Source organism: Parus major, chromosome 1A (genome assembly GCF_001522545.3).
Source record: "Parus major isolate Abel chromosome 1A, Parus_major1.1, whole genome shotgun sequence".
In the NCBI taxonomy this organism is placed as follows: domain Eukaryota; kingdom Metazoa; phylum Chordata; class Aves; order Passeriformes; family Paridae; genus Parus; species Parus major.
The window spans coordinates 32,359,833-32,379,826 of record NC_031773.1 but is presented as its reverse complement, the minus strand read 5'-3'; the positions used below and the strand labels follow the sequence as shown (position 1 = coordinate 32,379,826).

Genomic DNA, 19,994 nt, shown 5'->3' with positions numbered 1-19,994 from the left:
TTATTTCTCAGATTGGTTGAGTCATTGAAACTTGTGCCCTTGGTGGTGGTTTCAGAGAGAACTTACAGCACACAAAACATGATATTGTGCACAGACATTTACACAAAAATCTTTTCTTTTCTTGATTGATCCATCCTGAAGGCCAGGTTTGTGAAATAGATGATTGCTTGCTCACACTGGTTTTTTTTTTATATTGTGAGACTTAGAAACTTGACTCATTTTAGGGTTTATTAAGCTGTCTGAGATTGCTCATGAGTGGGTGGGCTGCAGTGAATATCATCCACAGGTGGTTAACTCAGCTGTCACAGTAACACAGAAATCCACATCATGCCTCAGCTCTGCTATTGTCACTACAACAAAGGTGACTTGCTTTAAGTGTCTCTAACAAAAGAATTACTCTGTGACACAGCAATAAAAGCAAAATAAAAGGAAGAAAGGGAGATGGGACTTTCATGCTCCAAAATGCCAAGAAATTGCCTTTGTTGCCTTTTACACTCTCTTCTTAATGTTTTACTTCTCTCTCTTATTGTAGGACTGGGGCAATTCACATAGGAGACAGAATTCTAGCAATAAATAGTAGCAGTCTGAAAGGAAAACCTTTGAGTGAAGCCATTCATTTATTACAGATGGCAGGAGAAACTGTCACCTTGAAAATCAAGAAGCAAACAGATGGTGAGTGTGGCCAAGGGTACCATCCATGATGGTTAATGCATGTGTTATTGCAGATTAACAAGCGTTTAGGCCACCCATGGAAAAGCTTTGTGTCAGGAGTAAAAACCAGATTCTCAGAGCTGCAGCAAAGCAAGGATCAACACCTCTTTTTATATAATCCTATTCAGCTACCAGTCCCAAGAAATTTTCTGTGCCTGTGGGTCACGTGAGTGAACTGAGCGATGCTGAAGATGAAAGCTCTGCTGCACAGAAATCTGGCAAGCTCTCGGACATCTATTCCACTACAGTCCCAAGTGTTGACAGCGCAGTGGAGTCATGGGATGGCTCTGGTATTGACACCAGCTTTGGAAATCAAGGTACTGTCAAAAATACAATCCACATTTAAAGCAGGAATTATTGCCTTCATGGTTGACCTTCCTTTGCCCTAAGTAGAACTTTTCATCTGTACTAACTTTTAACCCTGCACTTTATAATGTGCTGCTGTCTCATTATGACCACACACCTTGGCAGGCAGCATGATTTCTTGCACTTGGCTGGCCTCAGATTCATTCTTTCATGAGGATGTGATGTGTTACAAAGCATTTATCAATACATTAACAGGCTTTTGTTAGCTTTACTGACATCTGTATAGCTTGGTCCATAGCTCATCCACAACTAAATGAGTTTATCCTTCAAGTACAGATCAATGCAAGGCGCAGAACACTCTGGAGATGTTCATGAATTTGATGCCCATATGCATTAATTTTTAAATGACAACAGATTTATTATAAACTGCTGAAGGGCAACATTAGTCACTGCCTATGATTTGTAAATCTTTTGCTTCTTCCTCATTCCTGCAGTATTAACATCTAACTCTCAGCTGTCAAAAACAATCATTCTATTTAAAAATGTGATCTTCCATAATGAGATTTTTTTTCACCTCTCTGTAACTATTGTTTCATGTAGGATTTTCAAATAATTTCAGTTTGTAATACGTTTATTTAGGCAGTGAAGGATACAGACGTTTTGTAATATTCTTGATAACAAGAAAAACAAGTTACACACAACTTCAGTTGTTTGTTTTTTTTAATTCTTTTTAAAATGTTTCTTTCCATAGTAAACCACGTATTCCCATTACCTGGGAGATATTTGGACAGATAGGTCCTTACCTCAAATAATTTTTCCACTGGAGTTAGAATTTGGATTTATTTGACCCCTTTCCTTAACTGTGTTGGTCAGATTATCAAAACAATTTATATTAGATTTTCTTCTGATATTTTTAAGTTGTAAGGAGAAGTGCCAGAATGGTAATTCTCATTTTCTGGATGAATTGAAGATATCTGGAGCAAATTGTTCAGCTGTGGAAAGGATTGAGGCCCAGAATGCTTTCCAAAGTCCTGATGATTCAGATGCTGTGCCAAAGCTGAACCAGTATCTCAAAGAGGATTTTTTTTAAACTCCCTTGAAAAAAATCTGCCCAGACTTGGCTGGATACATGGCACCTCTGCTAAACAGCCTGAGTGCAAACAGATTTGTGGCTTTATCCCTTGGTGTTGTGGTGGCCCCCATTTCTATTAAAGTTCAATCTGTCTTGACCCATCTGAGTTTGGCTTTTCTCCAAACCTTTCTTGGCAATATGCACAGACTAAGCAAATTGAGGAGTTTGGGGGATGTTTCTGGAGCACCAGACAATGCTTTATCCTATTAATTACCAATTTAATGCTGGTGAGCTGCCTTTTCTCTCCTTGAATCAATACCCCATTTTGTACCTTTGTCTTATGTGTCTGCCTTACTAATCCAGAGCCTTCACCACAGCAGTCACATCTTCCCAACCAATACCTTCCCTAGAATCTGGGACTGTGCTAGTATCTGCCAGTTTGCTGGAAAGCACTCACAGCTCTGCAGTCACACAGAATTTGAGGGAGACAGGTCTAGACTGATTTATGGAAGCAAATTACCCTCTTTAGAGGGGCAGCAGCAGTCACAGTACTCATCAACAAAACAGTACTTCCTAATCCAATATGCACATCAAAAAACACCAACTGTAGAGCCAAAGAAGCAATATATCAAGGTGAAGTATATTACATATATATGTTATATATATATATATATGTGTGTGTGTGCTTATTTACATACATACATGCACACACATATATACATATACATATATACATATAAAATGTGTATTATCAGTTCCACCATAATGGATTTTGCTTACTAGATCAGCATCAGCTTGTGACCCCTTGATCCATGCGTTCTTCTTGATACATCACTTGGAAACTGCTTCCTACTTGGAATTCAAATGACACCTGGTTTCAGTTAAAATACTATTGAAGCAATACCTGATTTGCTAGAATGATAAAAGCACCCAGAAATAAACTCTGCAGGTATAAAAACCATCTGATGTCACTTACACGGCCTTGAGACACTTAGAAATGGGTGATAGAGATGGTGTATATTGGTGCTGGGAATGTCTGCCCATTGTGAGACAGGCCTTTCCTGAGCTCTCAGAGCCCTAGCAAAAGGGGGCGTGAAAAGCCAAGTTTGTGGGATTTTTTAATACATCTTTGGAAACTTTTTTCAATACATCTGAAGCAGTTTTCTTAATAATTTAGCTTTAATTTTGGGCATGTTGCATATGACCATGTTAACACATATTTAACACATCCATGATTATTTCACTATTGATCAGTCTAGGATGTCGAATTAGAAATTGATAAATTGTGGCAGTATCTAGAACTAAATGTAGAAGCAGCTGAGACAGAAAAAGTAGGAGAACAGTGTTAGATATATTTAAGATTTTACTTCCAGTGGACATTCACAAAAGAAGCTCTAGAGCACACCTAATTCCAGCCATAATCTAGGCTAAATAATCTGCCAACAGAAAAAAAATAAAGTAACAATGACAAATTCAACAGTTCTTGAGAACCCTGCTTCAGAGGTGTGCTTTCCCATCATTTCAGCACATGCATTGCTGTAAAATAGTAATTCATCATTTTAGGACACACCTATCAGGCTTCAGGATACAACTTCAATGCCTATGAATGGAGGAGTCCCAAGCAGGCCAGTTTGTCCCCCCCAGGCAAAGCACGGACTCAGCCATTCCACGATGCAGGGCTGAGCGACGACGAATGGGATCGACCTGCAGCAAGCACGTAAGTTCCCATACGACTTTCTCTTCTCTGGTCTGCAGCTGCTGCTGCAGCGCCTCAAAAATAAACACTTACTGTCTTGAAAGAAATGATGTTTTTCTAATGAAGTTATAGCAGCTCTTCCTTTAAATATGAGATACAGTACGCTCCTTGAAACTTACTGGGGTGGATTAGTGGTTTTATAGAGGATTATGATGCCAAAACCAAGACATTTATTTATTTCAAGTTACTTCAGCCAATGAAACATAGCGTTTATCCCTTAAGAATAAACAAACAAAAAAATTAGGGCATTTCCCTGGGCAAGTTTCAGAAAAAATCTGATCTGTTTTCCACTCCACAAAAATAAACCTACAGATAATGTGGCTAAAGACAACTGGTGTGTTAATCTTTCGTCTTCTGTGAAAATTCTTTTTGGTTTGGGCAAAGAAGCACAAATTACAGTTTTCATCCACAAATACTTGAGACATTCACATTCAGTAGGAGTAAAAAGTGATCCAGGTACAAATATCTTGTCCAGACTGTTGGTATTTTGCCATGCATTTATTCTTCCTCTTCTGAGAAGTAAATCTCTTTTTTAGTTAATTTCTCTGCAGACAAAAGAACTTCCTGAGGAGGAAATTTTTACTTCACAATTCCTGGAGGTAGTGAAAGACCCAAAAATCTTTCATTTTCTATTCTAAGTCTTTTCTTTTGGATTTGTTAGTGGATCCACTGCAGAGACTTGGGTAATTTCTGCCAATGGACAGTTCTTACTCAGATGTGGGAAGACAGGCATCACAGTAAAGAGATTTCTGTGCTCTTTGCACCTACCCTCAGAAACTGCAGACATGCATGTCCTTCATGAGAAATACACTTTCTTGGTGTGCCAGCACAGTGAGCCTGAAATCCCAGTCTGTGAAAAATTAAAGTTTAGTACTGAAAAAAACATTCCTGGTGCCTGTATAAACATACTGTGTAAGGAAATCCATGAGATCTAGTCTGTAACCTTTGAAATACAAATCAAGGCAAAGTTTAGATGCTACTTTCAGATTCTGAATGACAAACCCTCTGATACAGCCCACAGCTTTGTGGCATTTTTGTCTGGAGACAAGCCTGGTGAGATGACAGCTAAGATAGGAGTGAATTCTCAACCCTTATCCAGCTCCTTTGGTCCCTACTGCAGAAGCACACTGGCAGTTTTCATAGGCTAGTAGTGGACAGTGTTTAATAAAGGAAATTAGATAGTTTTCTTCATACTGCCCATTTTCTTTTTAGTTTAATAGGGTCTTTATCCACAGTTAGAGCCCATATTTTGTTTCTCAAATGAGATGCAGCCATGGATTCCAGAACACCTACTGTTTTGCAGCTGTGTAAGTAATGGGCTGAAAAAGTTGATGAGCAGTGAATCGGGGAGCTGGATTGTAAAATAAAGAATCTTCTAAATGAAAAGCATGTGTTATATTACCATTTTAAAGCACTGTGCAGCCAAAGGTATGCACATTAGAGCCTTGTTCTGCTTATCAATGTGACTTACACCTGAGAGAACCTAAAATAATGGTTACTTTTATGCTGTATCTGTAAAATGGATGGTGCCACATCTGATGGTGTCGCCATCCCAAGTGCTGGAGTATTTGAGAAGGTTATGTCTGTTCTTCAAGCCTGTTACAGGAATCCCCAGAAAAAAACCTCTTCTCTTGTAGTCCTAGCTAAACAACTTCTCTTCCTCCCTAGCTCTAGAGAGTAACTTTTTCTTACCTTTGTTTTGTGTAGCACAGCTTCCAAGAATATGTGGCAACAGAAGGAGACGGAGACATTGGGAGAGAATCAAGAAAACCATTTAAAGCAAACATCTGTAGAAAGATCAGGTGGAGAGAGCATCAGGAGTGTGAAGAAAGAGGGAAAGATGTGGAAAGGTGCCTCTGGAGGGCAAAGGAAAGGTGGGGGACAGCTGGAAGAGTGGAATACTTCCAGGTAGGAAACCAAAAAGTGCACGAAAGTGAAATCCAGCTGGGCTGAGGCAGAGGTGGGGGTGGGGGGTGTGAGAAGACAGGGGAAGAAAGGAAAAACAGTTGAAATGAGAAAAACAGGGCAAAAGCAGAAAACACCACATTAACTTGCTGTTGATGGACAAGGAAATTTCAGTGGGCAAGCAAATGAAACCAGAGAGCTTAAACCATTCTCTAGCCTGGTGTATACCTATCACTGGTAGGTAGGACAAGTCTGTTGCAGTTCCTGTTCCAGAGAAAATGTTTAACACATTAAAATATCAATGCTTGTGGGAATGAGTCTGTCAGATCCAAGAACCTCCTGATTAAAAAAGCTAAAAGTCACAAAGATTTTTTCTCTCATATGGCAGTAAGAACTAAATCATAGACACCCTTGTTTTCATTATCTGTCCTACTGCCTTGCCTTCAGACTTCTTATGCATCTGAATTTCTAATGGCTCTTTAAATAAGTATCAGAAAAACAAATATGTTCATTATGGTCACAAACAATATTTCATATGACTTAAAATCAAACTCTCAGGTTTTAGATTAAAAGAAATCTAGATAAATTAGATTTTAAAAAAATCTAGATAAATTACTTTGGTACCTCTTTTGGTTTTTTGATGTAGTAGCTCAGCTACAAATTACTCATGTGGCTGTAATGAAGATGCAAAAGTTGAGATTTCACACACCAGGAGACAAGACTCAGGGTAAAAGCAAAAGAGGAGAGGAGAGCTGAAAAAGAAATAGCTTCAACTGAGAAGTCCAGACATAGAAGCATCATGATTTTATATTTCACAGAAGTCAGAGAAGAGATGGACCTCCAGTTCTAGGAAATACAGGTTTTGCTGTCGCAGACAATTGCCTCAGATTATCTTGTTCATTAGCTTAAGTTCCATTTGATATCATTAATATGCAATATAGCAAGAGATATTGGAATAGATAAATTAGTCTACATTCAATATTGGCTATTGAAAGAACTACATAGATTTATCGAAAAAGTTCATTTCAGAAGTCAAGGATCTGTCTAAAATCATGTTTTAAATACTTTCTTGTCTTGCCTGGGAGGAATTGCATCTGTGATCTGAGTAGGTATTCCTGCCATTGCTGTATCTATTGCAATATCTTAGAAGAGACACTGATGCTAGGTGGAGAATCATTGCAATAAGAGATTGAAATGGCTGGCCATTGTCTGCTTGACTGATTGTAGCTGTAAGAAAGCATCTCTGAGGCAGAGTATCATGTGTGTGAAGCATTCAAGCTGTCCTCCCTTGTGCTGGACAATTCTCCTATTTAAAAGCTACTGTGTAAACAGAATTACATTCACGCTATTCTCAGTAATACATTGTTTGTCAAGCAAGGCCTCAGATGCTTCCATAATAGTGTCTGCTCTGTTTATGTGCTGTTAAGCACCACTAGCTGCAGTCCATGGGCAGCTGCTCCAAAGTAACAGCTTGCTGCCACCAAAAGGGCGAATTGTCACTTTCCTTCCTCATCCTTCTTCCCCTGTGCCTTTCACATAACCAGCCCTCTCCCATGCAGCAGCTCTGATGCTTGTGTGAATCTTTACTGAGCTGCTTCCCCTTGCTGAGACAGGAAAACCTCCTGCTTCCCTCCCTGTATACACACATACACTGGAAAGGTGTTGCTTTGGGCTGTGCCACCACAGCCCAGAGTTGTGGTTTTTATCAGACCTCACTTGCTGAGCAACTTCCCTAAGCATCACTGTCACCAACATCTGCTCAAGAGTGCTTTTAATAAGGCTTTGGTGCATTTATGAAACACCAGGGACCTAAGTTTCCATGCAAGACAGTGGCATCACTGAAAGTTTCTCTGTTTATGTATGAAATTATTGGAGCAGTTTATATTACGGTGATCAGGTGGGCTTAAACTGATAAATGCAGCTTAGGCTGAAGGAATCAGGTAAAAAGCACCACCAAGCCTCTTTTGCAAAATGTTGTTTGCAAAAAAAAAAGAGGACTCTTTTCATATTGCCTGGGAGAAGTCTGTGAGCTTGAAAGGTTTTATTGCAAATATTTGTTGCACGGAGCAGCTCCGCATACAGCTACTGGTTGATTCATTAGTTTTCATAGGGAGGTTCCCGTTTCAATCCAGTAAAAATGTGTATTGAACTGTTCTTGGAATCCATTTCTCTCCTTACTGAACAACTGGCTGCTCAGATCCTGCCAGCTGCTAGTGACTGCCAGGTTATGAGAAGGCTTGTCTGTCATGTGCTCTGCATGTCCATCCGGCCTCTCCTGATCAGCGACTCTTCCCCACTCTCCTGCATAACCTTCTGTCATTCAACTTGCAGTCTGTGGCAAGGCACGTGTGTAATATATATATATTTTAGAGGGGGGAAAAAGTCCACAATTTTTTAACTTCTCATTGTAAATCTAGCTTCACAGGTCCCCATGATAACACCGAGGCTGACCAGGAGGAAAATTTCTGGTCTCAGGCTCTGGAGGATTTAGAGACCTGTGGCCAGTCAGGAATTCTGAGGGAACTAGAGGTAGAACAATCTTAACCTTTCTTTCCAATTATAGAGAAATATAATGGTTTTGGTTTGGTTTACATTCATTTTATTTTCTCCTTTTTTCTTTTAAGTTGCACTAATCACACCGATTCATTTAAAAGCTTTAACCCCTCTCCACAGGACAAGGCTGACAGGCGTCTGTGTTTGAGAAACATGACTCTCTTGGTACCTACCCTTTACCTTTATACTTTTGCTTGTGCAGCTGCCTCCCCTGCCCCTAACCAGAGCTGTTTTCTTTTGTGCAATGCAACCAAAATTCTATAAACATGTTCACCCCAGTGCTTTTGACTTGCAGCTTCTGCTGTGCATAACCATCAATGCTGTCTGTACAGGCAGCAAATGGCACAGAACTTCTAAGTGGGCATAACCTTCCTGCAGCAATACATTCCATTCTCTGACAGACGCTTCATGCAGCTTTTCTTAGCATGTTGTAGGTTGTCTTTTAAATTGCAACTTAATTTGATTAAGATGAACATAAAAGAAAATCAGCCTTTCAAAATGTTTACCTATAATCACACCACTCTGAAAGAAAAAGAAAAAGAAGCTGCCAATGTGAGAAATGTTCATTATACAGCAATTTCTTCACCATGTAACAAATTTTCATATTTCATCCTTAAGTTCACTACAAATCTAACCATGCTTTGTGTTAGATTGTGCTGAGGGCACATCAGGGGAAGAAAACAGACACAGAGTAACTTGGGAGTCTTTAATTTGCTAATCACCTTTTCTCTAAGTTATCTAATCAGAGCAATTACCGTTATACTGCCAATTGAAACCACAGAATGAAAGGTCCTAAAATATTTTCTTTTATGTTCTTTTAAATTCCTGGAGCTGCAAAACTGGCAGAATCTCATTTTCATTTTTATGTTATATAAAGTCCTTTAGCAGCCAGGAGGAATATGAATGGCGTAACTGGGTGAAAGTTTTTCAGTCCAGATTAATTTACTTCCTCAGATTTATGGCTTTTGTATTGCATGTATGGGTAGCAAAATGTGATTCTCATATATTTGTTTTTGAAAACCAGAGAAATATAGGAGAAAATGTTATACTGGCTTAATTCTATAGTTAGATATGATTCAGTACTGCAGGCTTCTCTTGCAGTTTTCAGTATTCAGTGCATAATAAAAGGATATGGAAATAGATAATTCCAAAAGGGAAATAGGTCATCCATGCTGTCCAGAATTCAGTTACTTCAACACACTGAATTTTCCTCAGTCTTTCACAAAAGGGAAATTCAGAACTGTAGATGTACCATTTATAGCAATGCCTCGTTGCACAACCCCCAGCTCTGAAAAGAAAGCCAGACTCATTCTGTGTGACAGGATGCTGAGAGTGGCCATGCCTCTACTTTATGAAGTGCCATGGCATAGTCAAGGACTCCTTATCATTTTTCATTTCAAGGTCTTCAGCCAAAGAGCAAAGAAGGCTGTTGTTTGCCAAGTCCTCTGGCTGCTTTTGCTCCATCAGGCAGTAATATCAGTCATTACTGAGCACAGAAGAGTGTTATGGCTTCAATCCATTATCTCATAGTGAAAGTAATGCTGGAGCTGTGAGAAGGAGGGATGACAGACATGCTCACCAGAGTTATAGGCAAACATTTATTTGTCTGTTTTGCCCTTATTTTTCACTTTTCCTATTCAAGCAGGCTGTCTGTGTCCAGTCCCAGTCAGAGTTCAGGTTATGGTCTTTAAATTTCCCTTTCCAGTTGTCCATCAGAAGAGATAATAAATAGGAAATTCAGCTCACCCTTTCCCCGCAGTGCCAAAGTGCATATGCCTCCCATTCCCCAGAGCAGAAGATCTTCCCCAAAGGAGAAGGCTCCTTGCTGTGCATGGATGCTTTTCAAGTTAAGTCTGTTCCACCCACTGGGCGAGGCAATTCCCATCATCTTCTTTCATGATTTCACCCTCCATGTATTCTTGCATCTGAAACAAAAGGCTGTCTTTTACTGAGATTAAAACCAACAGTGAGACCAGGGCCAGTATTAATGGTGAGCCAAGGCAGTCACTCTTGCAGTGTGCATGTCATACAGAGTTTCTTTCCAGGCAGTGAGCTCACCTGCACTGAGTTTTCCCTGAGCTTGGGGTAGTACCCAGGCACTCTGCCCATGCTGGCTCTAGAGCTACCTACATATTCTGCTGACTCACATTTTTTTACCTTGCACACACAGTCTGAATTGCAAATGCCTTCCTGTAGTTCCAATTCCAACAAATGCAATTATGCCACAACTTAGATGTTGTTTTATTTATGTGTAAAATATTTTTTAAATAAGCAATTACACTACATACTCTTCAGTCTGCCAGGGGACTGGCTTACAAGCATAGCCATTCTGGTGCTCAGTATTTTAGTTTGAAATGCCATCTGAAAACTTTTGCCCAAAGGGTTCATATATTGTTATTGTGTTTTGTTGTGGTCCTTTATTTTATAGTGACTTGCAAGCAGATTGAACATCTATCCTCTTGCCTTTTGCTGTGCCCTGAGTGATTGTGTTCTAACAAAGAATAGAGGTGTTTTTCCTACTGCTATGAATTAACCACTTACTTAACCCACATTCTGTGCTACAAATTAACCTGTTCATTAATGCTCTAGGCCACAATCATGTCAGGAAGTACAATGAGTTTGAATCATGAAAACCCACAACCTCGTAACCAGCTGGGAAGACAAGCCAGCTTCCAGGAAAGAAGTTCTGTAAGGCCACATTACAGTCAAGCTACTCGTAGCAACACATTGCCTTCAGATGTGGGGAGAAAGTCCATGGTTCTGAGAAAATTTAAGCAAGAAATGAAAGAAATCATGTCACCAACTCCCGTGGAGTTACACAAGGTCTGTAATTTTTCTTCTGACAGCTTTGAAATAATATATTCAGCACAGGAACTCTAATTATATGGCAACACAGTAAGCACTTTTTATAATGACTCCACAGATGTAATTTGGGGGCCATGCATATTAGTTCTTACAAACACATTAATGATAGATCCTTGTGGGGGAAAACAAATGAATAAGATGCATCCTTGTCTACTATTTCATTTTACAATAAATCCTCAAAAGGCACTGCTCTTTTGAAAGGAGCATCCGCTGGTAATTTGAATTGACAGGGCCAATAACTCTCCTTTGCAAAATGTGTTCATTAAGAAATCAAAGTTTAATTTCTAGAAAATACATTTCTTCAGGAAATTACTCAGGAGGTTTTGGGGCTCCCATAAGTCCTTTTTTAAATTAACACTCATTTTCAATCAAATACAAGAGATTCGATGTACATAATATAGAATGTTATTTCCAATTAGGTATTGCTTCTTTTCTCTTTAAAATTCCTTTGATGTAAAAAGGATAAATAATCTTCAGACTATGCAGCTTTTCACTGCTCAAGATGGTTGAAGTCACTGGGTGACACGGAGGTGGCTCTGCACTCCAAGCCAGTACTAGATAAAGTATCTTTGGATATGCACAGCAAACACCCAGCCACTTTAGGTCTCAAGTTCAGTGGGGCCATGAGAGCAACCAGTTTCCAAAACTTTGAGGGACATTATAATGTTGTTCTCCCTGATGAGAATGGGCACCCCAGTGGATTTAGGTACTGTGCTCAGCTTTTCAGAGTAGTGAATAAATGCGAAATATAAAACCAAAGTATACCAGTAGGTATTTCACAGTGTGCTCACATTCAACAAAGGCACAGTTCTGGATTACAAAGCCAGCCTTTAATGTTAATGAGTCAGTGGTATTATGTGATAGTAACTAGCTGTTAGAGTCCTGAGCAGCACAAATAATTTCTCTTGCTTCAGCTGACTATTTTTAAGATTGCTTTGACCTTTCCTTTGAGTAATTTCCAGACTTTGTTCAGACAATATACTGTTTTTCCTTGTCTGCTGAAGTGATGCTGAGTTTGCTTTTACTGTCTGTTCTGTCACCCAGAAAAGAGTAATTTCCTCTCTAAAAATCTAAACATTGAACCTGTACCGAGGATTTTCCAGGTCCTTACAGTCATTCAAGAAAAACAGAACTAGTGACTGGATCTTATGGTCTGATTCCCCAAAGTGAGGTTATGCCCCTGTGACACATGCAGGTTAGCCCAGGCAGCATGGACTGCTTTTTATCTGAACAAGTTCTTGCTAGTTAGCTTTCCTACTAGCTCTTGTGTAGCAGTGTGTCTGCTACCTTCTCCCATGTATTCATGTTCATTTTTGTATTAGACCTCTAATTTAACTCTAATAACCTGTTCCTTTGGACAGCTTGTCCAATCAGAGTTTTCCAAAAGAACTGCAATGCCATGGGAATGACTTCACTGTCAGAGAAAAGCCTTGGTTGAAGTCTTTTTCATGTATCCTCTTGCTGGCAATGTGTTCTGCCTTCTGCAGGCAAACATCTTAATTAGCTGGGCCACTGAAAAATAGGAAGATTTGGAAAACTGTGATGGTATGGGCAGTTTTGAGATACAAGCTAAGACATAGTTTGTCTAAGACCTCGCTCAGCAGATTCTCCAGCATGTGCTTGCCCACGTGCTGCTGAGCTTCCCCAGTTTCATGGGCAGGGCAGGGCAGGGCAGGTGCCTTTGTTGTGTGTCAGTGTGATGAGTCTGCATCCCTGCTGAGGCAGGGGCTGTGTGCCCACAGAGCTCACTCTGCTGCAAGGTAACCTGAATTCTTCACTGCTCTTTCTTTCTGCATTGCGTTCACCAGCAGTGCACTTGAACTGTCTTTGTCCTGAGCAAACTAGGATTGAGATAAGTGTCCTACAGATCTCTTCAAACATTTGTTCTAGATGGTTTAATAACATTTAATTTAGCTGGATAGTGTATTGCTATATCAGTACCCAAATTTAATGAATGCCTTTAATGATTTTATCTGCTTAGATAATAATATAGATTAACATTTTCCTAAAAATCATAGCAGACCATTTTTTAGAAGTTTCATAGAGCACTCATTCCTCTGAGAGCAAAAATATGCACTAAGATCAGATAATTTTTCAATATTATTATTGCAAGTAGTCATTAACCTAAAATTACAGTCAGTTAAAATATCTCAATAGCTGATCTGTGCAAGATGTATGAATTTAAATTAAGCATTTTCCCATATATTTGAGAAGGAGAAGAGGCATAGGCACAGATTCAAAATGTATAAGCTTGTGTTTAAAATTTGTAACTATTTAATTGCTTATGAAATATGAATTAAATTTCCAAATCGACTTTCTTTTTCCCTTAGGCTTCTGAAGTAAATTTAAAAGACTAACAAATCACCCAAATGGAGATTTTGCTATTGAGATCAGACCTTCCAAAGAGTTGTGATCAGCAGTACAGATAAACCAGCATGATTTAGGTGTTGTGTGAATAGTCTGAAGTTTTATTCCCTTCAGAGAGGGCTGCTGCAAATCAAGATGAGGAACCTATGGTAGGGCTTTGTCCATACCCATTATTAAATAGAAACTGAGTATTTCAGATAGCAGAGCTTTTATCAGACATTCTCTTTGAAGAATATATGTTGCCCTAGGAAGAATTAGCCCCAAAATTATAACCTCTAATACAAAAGAAAGTTGTCTGCAGATGACTTTCATCTGAAAAATGTGACAGCTGTCAAACATGCAACAAAGCTAAATTGCTTCCTCATCCCTGAAGCCAGCATCAGCTTCTTTAAGATCCGAGCTCCTGTTAAACACAGCAAAGGTCAAGAGAAGGTAGCCATAAAGGAAGCAGTTTGTAAAAATCCAGAATCTCTAGATCTGAAGAACCACAAACATCAGAAAATATTTTGAAATGTGTAAGTTGTGACTTACAAAAGACTTCGGATGACCATTCCCAAGGTCTGTGCCCCTCCCTGTCCCCTGCCTTGCCTGCTCCATTGCAGTAACTTCCCACTGACTCTCTACAGCAAAACTCCCTTTCCATGCCCTTTATCATTTGAAATGCTCCATTTTTTGTTTCACAAGGTGGGCATGAAGTAGCATGTGCATTACTACAGACAAGATACAAGTTAAGGTGAGCTGATGTGTAATGGCTCTTCCCATAGATTTGTATTTGTATGTGTTCTGTTGGCTGATAGTTCATTCACTAAAAACAGGGGAAAAAGCAACACTATCATAGAACATATGAATGGGACCACCATCCATGGTGAGTTAATTCTCCACTGCAGTTTGGCTTTGAGAAGGTCTTGAGTGTAATAGTGTCCAGTTTGTGATCTGAAACTTAAAGAAAGATGCTGACCACATGGACAGGGTCCAGAGAAAAACAAGCCTTATTTTACATCACTGCAGAGAAAGACAGAATAAAGTGATCTTGTTCTTTGTGGATGGCAACAGGCTTAAGCCTCAGCAAGGGTGATTTAGTTTAGACCCAATGAAAACATTGGAAGGACTGGAAGGGATTACTTTAATAAACTGCGGGGTCTCAATCACTGGAGATCTGAAAAACAGAGACAGATAAATGTATCTCTGAAATGGTTTAGGTGCAGTTGATCTTGTCTTAGGACAAGAATACAGTCTAGATGACTTCAAAGAGTCCTTTGTTTCACATGCTTTTCTAGTTTATCTGGGGCTGGATCCAGCTCCATTTGACTCCAGTGCCTGAAGAAGGGGTAAAGGACTAAGTGGAAAAGGGAAGTTCTTTTCAAAAATCGTGCCACCAATGCTGGAACAGGACAGAATATTTCAAGTCTTCTTCTCCTAGGCATGGTATCCCCTTTTTACATTAACTTTTCAAGGCTTCTTTAAGAAGCTGTTAACTTAAAGCACTTCTGTCCTTTGTGATGAGGATAAAAAAGTGACTTTGCTAGAAGATAATTTGGTCTAGAAGGGTCTTGGTCTAGAGCTAGTTATTTCTAATTTCTGCCAGGAAGTGCACACAAATCTGTGTAAAATATATCTCAGTAAAATAAATCTCCCTGCTTTTTTTTTTTGATGGTCTAACAGCACTTTTGTAGGAGCTTCGAACACACTTTTTTCAAAGCCATGTTAAACATGCTATGATATCACAAAGAAAAGCTTCTGTTCATACCAAATTATTAGAATTTCCCTGAGTCCTGTTGATATAGCATCTGTTGATACAAATTAAAATAATTCTATGATGAATTATTGTGAATTTGCAGATAGGTTTTTCAGTAGCTGAAATGCCTACTGACTCCTAAAGTTCATGCAGGGATGGAGGACATATCCAGCAAGAAGGTATCTAGGGGGAGGATGGAGAAAATAAGGCAAAAAACTTAAACACCACAGTCCCTACAAAGTATGAAATGACAGCTCATACCCAAAAATGTTACTGGCAGGAAGAAAACCTTTAGCTTTAGGTGTGGCTTTCTGCTTTGCAGTGCTGTTCAGGGAAAGAAAAATACGGGAAGAGGATGAGCTGGGGTAAAGTAAGGGACGAACACGATGTGGGGGTGTTTGTGCTCGGCACAAGACACTGATGTTTTCACAGCAGCTCTGCCATGCACATCCACATCTACAGAGAGAATGGTGCTGCTGCTGCAGCTGCTGCCATTGCACCCAGCCTCTCTCAACTGCTGCCAGGACAGCTACCAAACTTACTAGTCAGTGTGATTGCATTCTGGTGAAAGCAGGGCTGATACACCCCTAAACCCTAGTCAAGAAAAATGCTAAGAGCAGGAAAGAAACCCAAATCCCAAATCCTTTACTCCTCTTTTGAGACAACCCGGTCTGTTCTGGCATACCTTTTCACACTGGCAATTGAGACAGCAGCTCAGCTGCTCTCTGAAGGCAGCACCAACCAGTGCTGTGCCTCAGCATCCTTCTGTGAAATACTGGCCAAGTCCTCAGCCTGCTTTGAGCATGACACTAGACTAGAAACTTCCCAAAGTCCACTTCAATTCAAATGATTCCACAATTCAGAAACATCAGGAAGGAATATAGAGGCTGGTGCAGACACAAGGATGCAACACATAGAATATTATTTGTACCAAGTCATTATAAAATTTTGGAACAGTTAATGTTGCCATTTTTGTCAGCCAAGGTATGATAAAACCAGTGCATTTTTAATTCAAGGTGATACAAGCTACAGCAGTAAAAATACAGGTCTGACTGTCCAACTGTATCTGTGCACTGGCACACCACTCACACAATTTACTTGCATAGGTCAGCACCCCTGATGTGAGGAGGACTAAGGAAAAATAAAAATCTAAGCATGCCACTTTCCCACAAAGAAGTCTCTATCTGTCAAATAGCCAAATCCACAGAACTATCTGTGAAGACTTGTCTTCTGAACACCTGAAAAACCTTCTCCTAACTATTTTATTATTTTCTATTTCCTGCTTTTGAATGACCACCTCATGGTTGTGTAACTGTAATAACACTGCCTGCAAGCTTTTTCAGAAGGAGCCTTATTTGTACTTCCTTAAAAGATTGCATTATAACTCTCATACTGAGCACTTCTGAGGTGAGGCTTTACAGGGTGGACCACTGCCTGGTCTAGACACTAGATTACACTGACAATGGTCTTTATCCCCTTGACTGCAAGACACAACACCAATTGTTTGATTGAGGCCAGGTCTTCATACTTAAAGCAAAACTAAGCCTCATCTTGTACTCAGATCCTGGCAGCTAGAGAACAGAGAAATCAAACACTAAGAATCAAAAAGTGACACCAGAAAAGGTGGGCTAAATACCACAGCTGACAAGCAGAAGTGAAAAGGGCTGTTTATTTACAAAAGGATAAGGTGGCATCTGAGAATATTAACATAATATCAAAATGAGGACAACTTTAATACTGTAAGTACCAAAGAGTAGGTAAGTGATCTCTCTAATGTGAAAAAAAAAAAGTCACCAAAACCATCCTAGTAAGAAAACCTGACTCGTGCTTCTAGAAATGGGGACAAAGTTTTTTTCTTTCTCATCACATCACCTCTCCTCCACAGGTAACTTTGTACAAGGACTCTGATGGAGAAGACTTTGGGTTCAGTGTCTCAGATGGTTTATTAGAAAAAGGAGTGTACGTTAAAAACATTAGACCAGCGGGCCCTGGTGATCTGGGAGGTTTAAAACCATATGACAGACTTTTACAGGTAATGTTTCTGACACTCTGCAGGTTCAGCATGAAGGGACATGACATACAGATTACTTTGTAAAAAGGTTTATAATCACACTGCAGGGTATTTGGGTATGCATCTCTGGAGAGGTGATTGTGGAAAACTGCAGTTTTGCAGCCTTGTTACTTGGAACAGCCCTGTAACCTACACTGCTTATTATATTTTAAATAAAGAGCACCAGTTTGTTTGTATTTCTGCTGGGAAGGGATGTGTATAGGAAGGATGATGTGATCAGGAAGGATCATATTGACAAATGGACAAATGACCATAATTGCTCTGCACCACAGGTTGTGCTGTGTAGATTTCTTTCCTTGGCAAGGCCGAGGCTCCACTTCATGGAGCTTTGGACTTTATGCAGTGGCACTAAAGCTGGATTTTCCTGTGCAGTCAGGTTTATAGAAACAAATTCTTTCAGAATGCTAGATATTTTATAACTCCAAAGGAGACATACAAATGCTCACTATGAAGCTGGAATTTCCCACAGCATTTCCAGACAGATTTTTCTTTCTTGCTTTCCTTGATACAGTCGTGAGAATTATTTCTTGTGTTTAATCCAAGTGCTGACTGACACAGTTGGAACTATGTAATACTCAGCACCACACTTATCACAGCGCCAAGATGGACTCTGATGAAAAAGCCAAATTATTTCTCAACTAGCCTAATAGAATACTTTATATAAATTTATATATATTAGGTGAAACCAGAGAAGACTTGAACTGAATTGAAATTTCAGATGTGTTCTACTGCATTTAAACTGATGAACACCATGAAAGACAGAGAAACTATGTGCTGTTAAATGTCATTATTGGAGTGAGCATTGTGAAAGCTGGCAACAGCCAGCACCAGTGTAAATATCCCCTTCAGCTACATTCTGTTTAAAAGTGAATGGAAAACTTAACTAGTCTTCAGACTAGACATCACAGTTAAATAGTCTTATATTGTGCAGTTCTCTACTTAGAATAGTTAAATCAAGCTCTATAGTCTCAAGGATAAATGTTTTTCTCTAGTGATCTCATTTTTTCCCCTAAAACAGTGACAAAAATCAATCTTCTCATCAATCAGGTAAACCACGTTCGCACCAGAGACTTTGACTGCTGTTTGGTTGTGCCCCTCATCGCAGAATCTGGCAATAAGCTGGAACTGGTCATTAGCAGAAACCCACTGGCATCTCAGAAAGGAAGCTCAGAACACCCTTCAGGGAGTGGGGAGTGGAGCGACCCGAATGCTGCCTTCCTTCAGCAGAGCGGACACAGCAGCGTTAGCACGGAGACACGGGACCCTACAAATACCTTATAGCCGAAACCATCGGAGCGGCACGTTCGGTAACAAAAGACAATTATGGTGCTAAATCCATTCAAGAGTTCTCTGAGATTGAGGCTCAGATGCTGTACAGCACTGAAAAGCACAGGAGGTCAGTTGGTATGTCTCAAGGCTTCTATTAATCCACAGTTACTTTGGAAATAGTTTCATTCTTCATTAAGTCAAGTTATTCCATTCTAAACAATCTAGGATTAGTAACAGTAAAAAAATACATAAGGGCCTTTTTTTTCCCCAAATAAGAAACTGGGGAGATGTTTTAAACATGCTCTAAATGTTCTCCCTTCAGCAGCAGCAGCTGTTTGAGGGAAAAACATGAGTTAACCTCTGCTAACAAACAGTAGTGTCCAGGTTATGCAGTTTTTAAAAATTCATTTTATCAGAAAGGTGGTGCTGTCTGTTGGACAAGGCAGAGTGGTTCACTGCACTTGGTTTTCCTGGGAAATGGCTACATTTCTGATTTTGAAAACCTTTATTCGCTGGCGAGAAGGGTGCACTCATCAAAGCAGGGTGTAGATGTTATAACAAAATGCTTGCAGGAAGCTGCAGTTTGCATTGAACATTACTCCCCACTTCAGCAAACTTGGTTAGAACATATGTTATTCCCTATGCAATGAAATATTTAATGGTATGTCTTGCAACCTGTGGGGATTTTTAAGCAGAGACTTTTTTAGTGGGATAAAACCTCTGATGGGGGATTACTGGAAAGAGTGAAACTGAAATGAGATCAGACAAATTAGAATGGGTTTTTTTTTAAAAGAAAATGGCTTTTTTAAAATTCTGTCAGTGGAGATTGATACAGAAGCTCTTTAATGATCCATAAACCTGTAAAACTTGTACTGTCACACGTGAGCTTTTTAAGTCAATCAGTTTCTTGAAGGAAGAAAGGTCCTATTTAATATGCTTTGTTTTCAGCCTTCTTTATGATAAACATTACCCCCTGCAACACATTTTTAGAATTTAAAATTGTAAATATATTTTACAAACACATCACACAAATTGTCTCCTCTCCCTTCTTCCCCCAAGCAATAAAAGACTGCCAGTTGCTTTATATGCTCACCAGCAGCTGCATTGGTTTATTCTGGTATTCAAGTTGTTATTGGTAATTATTGTTATTGGTGAATATAAAGATACTGGATTTGTACATTTGTAGAGTCTCCATATCTAAGCAATCACCTTACAGAGTTGTTTCTGGTCAATTTAAACTGTTTAATGTATCCCTGTTGCTGTTTCCAATACATAAACAAGCTCACCTGCCCTGCACACACAAGCATCTCTGATTTCTATTTCAGCACTGCCAGAAAAGGTCAGAATGACACTCAAGGCTGAATCATGTAAAAAAAAAAAATTG

General features: G+C 39.5%; 1 protein-coding gene across 12 annotated transcripts in view; it reads left to right on the top strand.

Moving 5' to 3' along the window:
- GRIP1 (glutamate receptor interacting protein 1) overlaps positions 1-19,992 on the top strand; it is a 310,822-nt gene extending 290,830 nt beyond the window's left edge. For 7 of the 12 annotated variants that reach the window (XM_033514243.1, XM_033514241.1, XM_015627686.3 and 4 more), the window contains 9 exons: positions 533-672; positions 840-1,028; positions 3,653-3,806; positions 5,553-5,753; positions 8,168-8,279; positions 8,424-8,468; positions 10,893-11,126; positions 17,156-17,302; positions 18,389-19,992. In XM_033514243.1, the coding sequence (XP_033370134.1) occupies positions 533-672; positions 840-1,028; positions 3,653-3,806; positions 5,553-5,753; positions 8,168-8,279; positions 8,424-8,468; positions 10,893-11,126; positions 17,156-17,302; positions 18,389-18,622 (1,456 nt within the window). In that variant the 3' untranslated portion in view covers positions 18,623-19,992. The remainder of the gene's footprint in view (positions 1-532; positions 673-839; positions 1,029-3,652; positions 3,807-5,552; positions 5,754-8,167; positions 8,280-8,423; positions 8,469-10,892; positions 11,127-17,155; positions 17,303-18,388) is intronic. The other 5 variants (XM_033514247.1, XM_033514246.1, XM_015627683.3 and 2 more) reach the window with 2 other exon arrangements.
- Positions 19,993-19,994: the final 2 nt, after the last annotated feature.